Source organism: Poecilia mexicana, unplaced genomic scaffold (assembly GCF_051168715.1).
Source record: "Poecilia mexicana isolate PSO_F unplaced genomic scaffold, ASM5116871v1 scaffold_17, whole genome shotgun sequence".
NCBI classification, from domain to species: domain Eukaryota; kingdom Metazoa; phylum Chordata; class Actinopteri; order Cyprinodontiformes; family Poeciliidae; genus Poecilia; species Poecilia mexicana.
This window is the reverse complement of record NW_028263386.1, coordinates 28900723-28912219: the sequence shown is the minus strand read 5'-3', so window position 1 is coordinate 28912219 and position 11497 is coordinate 28900723. Positions and strand designations below refer to the sequence as shown.

The 11497-nt window shown below is 38.4% G+C and overlaps 1 protein-coding gene across 5 annotated transcripts in view; it reads left to right on the top strand.

Moving 5' to 3' along the window:
• LOC106912068 (casein kinase I) overlaps positions 1-11497 on the top strand; it is a 31920-nt gene that overhangs the window by 1424 nt on the left and 18999 nt on the right. For 3 of the 5 annotated variants that reach the window (XM_088014490.1, XM_088014491.1, XM_088014487.1), the window contains exons 1-8: positions 459-600; positions 3750-4659; positions 6208-6277; positions 8658-8806; positions 8896-9130; positions 10108-10193; positions 10311-10395; positions 10526-10674. In XM_088014490.1, the coding sequence (XP_087870616.1) occupies positions 4402-4659; positions 6208-6277; positions 8658-8806; positions 8896-9130; positions 10108-10193; positions 10311-10395; positions 10526-10674 (1032 nt within the window). In that variant the 5' untranslated portion in view covers positions 459-600; positions 3750-4401. Of the gene's footprint in view, positions 1-458; positions 601-3749; positions 4660-6207; positions 6278-8657; positions 8807-8895; positions 9131-10107; positions 10194-10310; positions 10396-10525; positions 10675-11497 lie in introns of those variants that run through there. The other 2 variants (XM_088014489.1, XM_088014488.1) reach the window with 2 other exon arrangements.

The following is an 11497-nucleotide window of genomic DNA, read 5'->3' as shown; positions in this document are numbered from 1 at the left end:
AAAAATACGCGTGTGCTTGTTCAGCACTCTTATCTACACAACTAAGAACACCTTGAAAGTGTTTGCATTTAATTTCCTTTTGGGATAAAATATTTTTGAATTGAAGTGATTTTCTGTCCATAAAAATATATCCGATTGGGAATCATATGTACTTATCTAAATAATTATTCCGATAATGAAATTAATTTAATATTTTACGTTTTACAGTATACAAAAGCACATTATTTTCTTTCGCGGTTATTCTATTTCAAATAAATATACAAGAACAATGAGCCAATACATTAATATAAAAAACTTCCCGAGTAGATCAGTGGATATGGAAAAAAAAAAGTTTCAAACAGTTTGTGCCTACTGTTTTTCTCACACATACAGGTACGCAAAATGTATGTAGATTTTATTCAAGTACATTTACGTTCGGTTTTTCTCTCAGGACCGACATTTTCAACTGTATCTACGCAAACAGCGTTAGGTCATTGGCGCAGCTTTGTAGTTGGTTAGCCAAACATGCACAGTAAAAGAGATGATCAGGGAAACGAGTCGAAGAAAACCATCATAGTTAATGTCAAACAGGAAGTATAAGAACACAGACAGTCAGTTAAGGTATGTAAGACTTGTTTTTAACTCTGGTTAAATGTATAGGCAGGAGTGAGTTCGTTGTGTTTCCGTATGATGAGGTGTAAGGCAGAAAGTCAGCGGTAGCTAGTGAGCTAGCTAGCTAACATGTTAGCATTTGGAAGGTTCTGACAAGCTACGTTTCACTGCTACCTCAGAAGCTATTGAAAGCTTTATGATTGATAATATAGTTATCCAGCTAAACTGTACGCAGCCATTTTTTCATATGGTTCCTGTCTTCCCTTGCGGAACCACGAGTCATTTTTGCCGCTATATTTTCTCCAGACTGCGACTTTAAATTTGTTTCAATGAACCCTAACATCTTCAGGCCAAGCACAGAAACTTGTGGCCTAAAACCCAACTTCCTGTGCTGTTTTCTTTCTGTTTAGCTTGCCGTGCAACAACACAAGAAATACGGGGTTTAATGAATAAACAAGTAGCAAATGTTAAGAGCAGGCCTACAGTAGTAGCCAGGCTGAACCTGAATGTTTAGGTGTTCAGCTAACATTAGCTCATCGCACAAACTTTTCGTCTCCAAGTACAAAATAGTAGTACATGCTGATGCGAAAAGTCTGACTTTGGTGTGCCCGCTGGTTCTCCTATTAAGTCGTGTTATGAAGCGAGTAGGATGTAATGAAGTCCAGTGGAGTGCGGGTGGTAAACCAAGGCCATGTTGATGTTCAGTATTTCCCCTGAACATCAAGAGCTCTGATCACCAATGGAAGGGACTCAGTTCAGCGCCGAGCTGCACGCATACATTAGTTTGCTGTGTACAAAGTGTAATCAAACAGTACGCCATTGCTGCTCAGCACGTGTAAGTTTTTTTTTGCCAGTGATTTTCTAGACAAAAGTGAATGTAAGGGTTGAATAAGAGGTGAGAGTGTTTTGGTCTCTGCTGATGAGATTTCTCCTGTGGTGCTCGAACTGTTGAATCTTCTGCTCAGTAATGTGGGTCAGGCTCTGAGCCAGTGGCATGCTGTGGAAAAAATACTCTTGCTTTTGAGGTTTTGTGCTCTCATGTAGGCGTAAGATTAACAGAATGCAGACTACACATAAAACTGCCACTGCTTGGCTCGATGTTGACAGCTCAGTGGAGGCCATGATGCAAAACACAGCAGATAACAAGGCGTTGCACAGTGGGAAGATTCACCACCTTTTTGAGGTGATTTAAAAAATAAAAAATAAATTTAATGTCTGTTTTCCTGCTCATCTTTTAAACAGAAATTAGTTAAGCTTTTTATATTCTTAATGTCTCTTTCACATAATTTCATATTAGTTTTCTTTTGCTAAAAGATTACACTGATTACCGTACTTTCGGACCTTAGACTGTGTTGAAGATTGTGCAATAAGCATGATGCACAAACATTTGCTGTTTTATTTTTTTTTAGAACACATTTATATGAGACCTCCTAATTCGACTATTGTTTGGTTTTTTGTGCCGGGGCACCATGTAGTGGGAGTGAACGTGTCTAACCCTTCCTTACCACTAGCTATAGAACACCATTGATTATCTGTTTTCCTGTGAGTTGCTCAATCTGACAGAGGCTGCTGTGGGAGGGCAGAAACAACAACAGAGCCTGACCTGCTTTGAAGGGTATAATTAAAGGCTTAGATCTAACTTTAGCCAAGCAGCAGTTTTTTTTTTGTTTGTTTTTTTACATTTTATTATGAAATCTGATTTTAGCCTACCTGCTTTTTGTTAACTTTCAAGCAACCTAATTTCCCACCTTATTAAATTCAGCTGATTATGGTTCCCTCATTCGCAATGAGTTGAGATTCTCAAGCAAAGAGCTGATACATCTGCACTGTTGAAGCTTTTTTTTTAAATTTTCTTACAAAGTAGTTATTTTCTATGCACAGAATTCCCTAAAAAATGAACTAGTTGCTGCCTTCGTCCTCAGATTTTTGTTTGATCTATTAATTACCCATACAATACCTGTTGATGATCTGACAAACCGTATATGTTTTTTTTTTTTTCATTAAGCATTTTGAGAAATTGCATAAACAATAAAGGAGGAAAGCTTGTTATTACTGTGCTGGTGTCACTGCGTGCTACAGGGGTCACGTTATTCTGTTTTTTTTCCTGTTAATGACATCAGCATGGATGCATTGACAGACTCAACTTCTGTCTCAGACATTTCCTCTTCCTCTACAGACTTTTGTTTCTCCTTTGCCCTTTCATTAGGCTGGGTTGATTATACTTTTTCCTTATGAATTTATTTGCAGTTTTTGCTTCACTAAGCTTACAGTAATTAAAGAGTCATTCTCCTCAAAAAGTTGTTCACATGTCAACATAGGTCAAAAACACATCAAAAAAGTATTTACTTTATTTAATCCACAGAGCAGCTTCCTGCTCAACGATCACCATAATATAAAGGACACTAATAGTCACTATAAATGCTTGTTTGTAATACTACATCTGATCTTTAATATTGATTTTATTTTATTTTTTAAGTTTGCTCTGCCTGTTCCAATTTTTGCAGATTTAAATTTTAATTAAAATATATATTAATCCCAATGGGAAATGAAATGTTTTTATATGTATTATGTTGTTTTTCTGCTATGTACATTTATCTTTCCTTGGACTTATTTTTTTAAATCAAAAAAAGTAACTTTGAGCCTTTTTCACAAAGTCAGTCAGTGAGATAAAGCAAATTATATCACTGCTTTTCAGGCATCTTTCTAACAGATTCACAGCCTGATGTTATTCTATGTTGATAAGATACAGAAGATGAGTAAAAGGCTGAATGTGGATAAAAGTGGACACAGTTTAAAGACTGCAGCAGAAACAGGCTGCTTTCATATGTAGTTAGTATAATGTAGACTCTGCACCACAGAGTTTATGTGTTCAGTGAAACAAAGTATTGCTTTAATTCATGGCATGTAGCATAAGTCAGTGCAATTGATTCTGGCACAGAGCATGTATGAACAGTGGCAGCGTTTAAACACAGGCCTCACCTGGGAGTGTTATGTTATTGTTGGGTGTCTTTCAAAACACACAAATAATCAACTTTGTTGTATGGGCTGATCTTTTTAATGAAGTCACAGATCAATCATTGACTACTTGAGTATTAAAATCCATGACATTATGAGTGGACATGAGAACTAAATCATCTATTTCTGTATGTTTTTTTCAGGTTTCCCAGTGTACAACATTTCTGGAGCCGTGAACCAAAACCTTATGTGGTGCTATTGACCAAGTAGCGGTGCTGGTACCGGTACTGAAGTCCTTCTCGGTTCCTGAAACGTATGGCAGGAAGTCAGATAGCAGCTCTAGGTCTTGTCCTAGCTGAAGGTCGGAGGTGAAACCTCTGAACTCCTTTACTGAGTGTTGACATGCTAGACCGACTTGTCTAAGCCTTAGACAAAGGCACCCTTCTCGTTTTATAGAGCATGCCAGCATTTGGCTAGCTTCATATCCTTGCACATCAGTCCTTCAACTTCCTTTAACATCTCTGGCCCCTGCAAGGGGGACAGAAAGTCACTCCTAATTGTTCCTCTTCACCCTGTAATCTTCAAATTTGATGCACTTTCAGTCAAATACGCTTTTTATCCCGTTCTTTAACTCCAATCCATTTCTTTTTTCTTTGTTTTTAGTCATCTTGTATCCATACCATTGTCGCACAAGATTCCACATTTTAATTCAATTCACCCTTTAAAGCCAAAGTGTGTGCCTCTGAGTTGGATCACTGAAAGACCTGGAAATCAAGCCGTGAGGCAGTAGTTTTGGTGCTTGTTTTGGTGCATGGAATCAGCCTAATCGTGGAGAGGCCAGGCTACCACAAACTGATGGACTTTGACAAGCGTGGAGTAGGCGGAGGAGGAGGTGGTGGAGGAGGAGGGAAGGGGGAGACTGAGGATGGGAAGAGGATGTCTGGGAAGGCTGGGGGAAGATCGGGACACAGCGGCCGAGTTGCTGGCTCCGGCTCAGGAGTTCTGATGGTTGGGCCAAATTTCCGGGTTGGAAAGAAGATCGGGTGTGGGAACTTTGGAGAACTACGACTTGGAAAGAACTTGTACACCAATGAATATGTGGCCATCAAACTGGTAAAAATCCTCTTCAGGCTGTGTATATAACAAAGTTTTTATATAGTTAAATCCAATACATTACAGTTGTGCATTTGTTGTTTCCTCTTGGCCAGGACTTTTTTTGAAAAAGAGGTTTTTAATCTCAAGGTTTTTTTTTTATCCTGGTAAAATAAATGTTAAATAAAAAAAATAAAAATATTTACAGAATTGGTCAATAGTCCTCAGATATTAAAGACGTAAAGTAATTTCCTTACAAATGAGAACCCCAGTGCTGAGTGTTTATGTAGTTTAACTATCCCAAGAAGGTGAGAGTTATTTTTCTGTTAGCTGTGAATTACTTGCCACTTTGATGTCCTGATTGATTCGGTAGAGTCAAGATGGGTGCCCTGTCTCCTGTTTCTCACATACCTAAAGAAAAATAAAAAATAAATTCTTAGTCACCTGTCTGACTTGATAAGTTTGACTGGACTCCTTGGAGGGAGTCCAGTGTCTTTATTCTGGAAAAGAGACAAACTCATGAAGCTCCAGTAACCTGACTACATAAAGGTGCACACCCTGAGAAAAATACATAGTTGAAACAACTTTTCATTCAGTTTCAGCATCCAGTCTTCAGTTGCAGTATATCAGCATCCTAGGCTTTGTAACGGTATCCCCCTTTCATCAAAATTCTCCAAATCCCACATTATGAGGACATCTCTTGTCCACAGCCAACTTCAGGTGAACCCTTAGATCTTCTGTCAGATTTAGTTCTGACTATGACTAAGCCATAACAATACTTTCATTTTCTTCTGGTGAATCCATTCTTTTCTATTCCTACGCATACTTGAACCTGGTGATGCTGAAAAGAAAATTCTCTTTATCATGAACTTCCAGCAGACAGGTGAAAGTTTTGGACCAAAAGCTGTTCATGATTTCATCCAACTCGACAAAGTGTCTTGTTCCATCTAAAGTGTTACGGTTAAATGATTCTGTGTTTTTTTTTTCTCTCTCTTTGAGCTGTTTGCATGCACATACATACGCATGTAAAGTTCACAGGGTAATACCCTCTTTAGGGCATAGCTGATGTAGGCGCAAAAAGGACGGGAATTCTGTTGCCAGGGGCCACTTTGTGTTACAGCACTGGTCTTTCTCTGTTGTTCCTAAATAATGTTATCACTTATTTGGCTTTAATAAATTGGACTGATGATCTTAACTCTGTTTTCATAGTGATTCATGACAATCCCTCCCAAAAAAAGAGTCTGTGGCAATAAAAGAGAAAACTAACCTCAGAGCATGTTGCTGCCAGTGCAATATTGCTCTGTGGTTGTGGTGTTTTTTGTTTATGTGCATTTCAGTTTGTGTTCGTTTTTATTGCCAAAAATTAAAAAGAATTTGGTACCAATAAAACAAAATTGTGAAAAGAGCTGAAATCATAATTCAATATGTACAATGCTGAGCTTAGTTGAAGATGGACTGAATCACATCTCTGATTTTCTCACAAAGGTTTGGATTTAACTGGACAGGTTTCAGTGCTGTTCATGAAGATTCATTAAAGATGATTCTGATTCTGATTTGGTCCTTTCACAGGAACCCATCAAGTCCCGAGCACCACAATTGCATCTAGAATATCGTTTTTACAAACAACTGGGAAGTTCAGGTAAGGGATGACAATGCCTTGTAGTGCATCTGTTTTTAGTTTTTAAGTATGAACATACACCACTCACAAAATGTGGTATATGCTTTTGGGTGAAATTTATGGAAAATGTCAAAAGTTTTCTTTGCAATGATATATTATAAAAGTGTCATCTGTGTTTAAAGTGCAAGGAGTTGAGCAGCTAAAGGGCGTCACGTCTATACCCTCCTGTGACTCTTCCAGTTTCTGTTGTAACCAGCTGATTGCGCTCTAAGCTCAGTGGTCAGTTGGTCTGAGAGCATCCTGTTTGAAACCTCACAGTGCCGAGGTACGGTTCATCAGTTGTTGGTGCCATCTTGGCCTCATATCAGAATGTGAACATCACGATGAAGAGGACTGTTCAAATACCATTTCTGATTGAAAATGTATTGATGATTGACTGATGAAACTGCTGTTGTGAATTTTGCCATTGAGCTCCTTGTTAGAAGAAGAGCAAGTTGTGCAAGAAGAACTGAAACATTGAACACTTGAACATGTGCATTCAAACGTTTAGAGAAGGTCACCTAAGAAGGTGAACTTAACACCCAAAAATCCAAATTTCCCTAACTTTTGTTGGTGTTTGCATATATTTAAGGTTTGAGCACACATAATATCGAATGTCCCTTATTTAACTGCAGAAGTGGAGTGGACCTGAGTAGGTCTGCATCAAGCATTCTATAAATTCAGGGACAGACTGTTCACATGTTGGCTTATGCTGCGTTCCACAGTGAGATGATGATCAATGTCTCTTGTCAGAACTCTTAATTTTATGGAAACCAGATATATTCAGTTTTAATTCACAACAAATAATCTCTTATTATTTGTAATTATTATTTTAGTTACTTTACTAAAAGCAATCATACAAACAGATTCCACATTGGTTACATTTCATTGGTAAACAGTTTCTAAACAAACCCAGCAGAACATGGAGTCATTGACTTGTAGCATTCACTCCTCCTGGACGAACATGCACTGATGGTATACAGTCACTTTCATTGTGTGGTTGACTTTGCAGCAATCCCTGAGCAAGCATGTAGCAAAAAAAATTGTAGAAATCTCCTCTTTAACTGGAAGAAACCTCCAGCAGAACCAGAACCAGGCTCAGTGTGAGCGGCTGTCTGCCACAATTGACTGTGGGATGGAGAAGAGAGCAGACACAGAAAACATGTTATCTTGTTATATCAAACCGTAAACTCTTCTTGTTAGTCACCAAAGTATTGTTGGCCATCAGAAGGAGCCCTAACAAACCTTAACAAGCTTTTGCAAGTCTTTAATTTTGGGAGATCAGCCGATACTTAGATGTTAGATCTGAAGTTGACCATATCCACCGATCTTATCTCCCTTGGCAAAAATATAAAAATCAACCACCGTCCTCGTCTGCTCTGCTATGAGAGACTCGCCCACCAGGTCATGTTTGCAGTTAACAGTAGTCACCACACTGTTGCCAACTCAGCAACTTTCTTGCTATGTTTTGCAAAATTAACAACAACAAAAAATGGTATCAGCCAAAATCATAATCGGCAGGTCAGGCTTTTTAAAGATCAGTAATCGGCGATTGGCCAGAAAACTGCAATCTGCCAAGTATAAAAGCAGCGGATGGAACTATTTAAGATTCTAATTATTATGGTATGCAGCCTCAAAACAGTTAGTTTTTCCCACTACTTTTTGGTTTGATACATCTGACCTGATGGAGGTGATGGTCTTTTGTAAAATTAAACTTTCAAAGTCATTTAAATTTAAGCCACACTTTCAATATTGTTGTTAATGACTCTTACTTTTTTTAGCCTGGCCATTGCCTTTCTATGCAATTCTGCACGATTCCATTCTCTCTTCACAGCACAGTGTTGGATTTCTCCAATTCACTTGGATTGCCTCTGGAAGGTTTTCTAGCAGGCTAATCATTGAACATAAGAAGCTGTGAATGTTGATGTTGATTTCCTGCACTGTTTTGGAATTGAAGTCCTAAACAGCAGTGAGAGCAACAGAAGTGAAGGAAGTTGTTCAGTCTGTGTTGGTCAGGCTTCCAACTATTGAATTAACCTTGAACTAATAACACGGATGGTTATTAAGTGCACAGGCAATTTCTGGTAAGCTTCATAACGTCGAACTGGCGTATTACATAGGTTATTGAGTGGGTAGAATTGCAAACTTCCACACAGTCCACACTCCAGGACAGAATCGCTTCTCAACAGTCTAGAGCCCAGACTCTCTGGACAAAGTAGTGGCTGGTATTTACCAGGCTAACCTTTTTCAGTCTTCTCGTGAGATTCAGTGTGGTGCACTGAAAGTATTTATTTTATTTTATTTTATTTTTTTTTAAATTTGTTGTCTGTTTTTTGTCTGTTTTCCTCTGCTGGTCCTCCAGAGGGTGTACCTCAGGTGTTTTACTTTGGACCATGTGGGAAATATAATGCCATGGTTCTGGAGCTGCTTGGACCCAGCCTAGAAGACCTGTTTGACCTCTGCGACAGGACTTTCTCTCTAAAAACTGTACTCATGATAGCCATACAGCTGGTAAGACATTTAGCTCTTTAAGTCTCAGGCCTCAGAAACGGGTCGTATCTGATTGTTGTAAATGGTGCTGATGTCGTCGTCTCCCTCAGATAACCCGAATGGAGTTTGTGCACACCAGAAGCCTCATCTATCGAGACGTGAAGCCTGAGAACTTCCTGGTGGGCCGACCCGGCTCCAAACGGCAACACACCATTCACATCATAGACTTTGGCCTCGCAAAAGAATACATAGACCCTGAGACAAAGAAACATATCCCATACAGAGAACACAAGAGTTTGACTGGAACTGCCAGATACATGAGCATCAATACACATTTGGGGAAAGGTAAGTGTTTCTACGACTGCTTTTGTATGCAGTCATGGGATGTGGTGATCAAAACATGTGCCTTATGTTTTGGCACATGTTTTGCTTATTGATTAATCACTGCAAATTGATTAATCAGTGATGCAAACTAATCACTTTGTCTCAATTCCTGAAAACCAGACTCAAAACGGAGTCTTTTTTTAACATAAGGCAGTAGTTGGCCGTAGAGGAAGTTCTGCAGCAGGAGGCTTACTTACCTTCACCATCCATAGAGCCAATCTAAACAGAACCAGTTTAGAGCCACAAATATAACATAACTTGTTTAAAAAGGACAACTAGTGATCTCCTAGGAAATGCATAATCTTAAAAAAAAACAAATAAAAACCCCCCACCATTTTATGGATGGGCTTTTCTCTGGGTTGTGTTTTGTTTGGTTGTTTTGGTGAAAGAAATTTTAAAAAAAGAAAACACAATCAAATAAGAAAAATAGATGGAGGTATTACTGGTATATCAGTTATATGTCACTATAATATAACACTGCCAGTGCAGATCAGTTGAGGACATTCAGTGAATGTATTCCATGTAAAGTTGAAAGCCCTTCATTTGTTATGTATGATTTCAGAAGCACTAGTTCATTCTGTCAGTTTTTTAGTTATTTGGAAGGTTCAAAGAGCCACCTCTTTTTCATTCTTCATAAAAATGAGCAAATTGGCTGTAAATACATGTACATATTGTTTCTTTATTCTCTATTTTATTCCTCTAAAGTTAATTTATTTATACTTGGTGTGTAGGCTGAGAACACTTGAAAACTGAAGTTTGCTCACACAATCCTGATCAGTTAAGCTGCTTTTGATTCTAATAATGCTAGAATTTTCAGATGTTTGTAAAAACCCTGTCAGTGTTTTATAGAGCAAACTCTAATGTTATTCAGGCTTTGATCTTCAGCTTTACATCCTCGCTCAGGTTTATTTCTCTCATCTTAACTCCTGACTGTGTAGAGCAAAGCAGAAGGGATGACCTGGAAGCTTTAGGCCACATGTTCATGTACTTTCTGCGGGGCAGCCTGCCATGGCAAGGACTAAAGGTAAGAAAAAACAATTAGTGCTCATCTTATTTTTAAGTTGAAACATTTGCCATTAATCCATGGCAAGGTTCCTTGTGGAACCTTGCCATGGATTATTTCCACTCCTCTCTGCCTTAGGCCGACACTCTGAAGGAACGCTATCAGAAAATAGGAGACACGAAGCGAGACACGCCGATAGAGGTGCTCTGTGAGAATTTCCCAGGTTTGTAATCATAAATAGATGTGCGTTTGTTGCCAAAAACAGTTTTTATTCACTGCATACTGTGATAAAGTATCAGATTCCGCTGGCTGATTGTGTATGTGCGTGAATTTCCATTGTGTGAAAACAACAGAAGAGATGGCCACATACCTGCGATATGTGCGGCGGCTGGACTTTTTCGAGAAGCCAGACTACGACTATCTGAGGAAACTCTTCACAGACCTCTTCGACAGGAACGGATACATCTTCGATTATCAGTATGACTGGACCGGAAAGCCACTGGTTAGTGATAAGTGTGTGTTCTGTGCTCTTTTCATGCAGTAGGTTACTCTGATGAGATCTTCTTGCAGGTTTTCTGTTCAATCATTGCTGAGTTCAGCACAGCGTGGAGGCTGTGTTGTGGTCGTCTGATTGGGTTCAGGTAGACAGAGATTCAAATCATTCAGCAGCAAGCACTGGCACTGTGAGCCACTGTGGACGTGTCAGAAGGTTCAGCATAGTTCATGGTGAGGGACGTGATTTTTCAAATCTGTCTCCGACTCAGAAATCTTTTCATAAAGGGCTGGGTGATGCATCAAATTATTGATTAATCAAATATTTGGTGTCATTTGTGGAATATCAGGATTGTTTTCACCAATGCACTCCTTGGGTTTCCATAGTTCAAAGTGAACACTTTGTAAAAACAAAGTGTGTTTTGCAGCTTCTGGACTTTGAATTTAGGTCAACTCTGTGATGAAGTATTAGGGCCAAGTTAAGATTTTTTAATTATATATATATATATATATATATATATATATATATATATATATATATATATATATATATATATATATATTATTTTAAGTCATCAGACAGTAGTGAAGTTATTACTACTTTTTTATTACCAGAAAAAAGTAGTAATAATGAGAACTCCAACACAGAAAATTAAAAAGAGGACTATAGAGCATCTTGAGAAGTTATACTTCAGTATAAGTTTTACAGATAAGGAAATATTTCATCCTGTAACACACCAACATGAAATTATTATGAGAAGTAGGACATTGTACTGAGCTGGTCATGACAGATTGAAGCTTTTTTGTCATTAAAATGACCTTTTCCTTGTAAA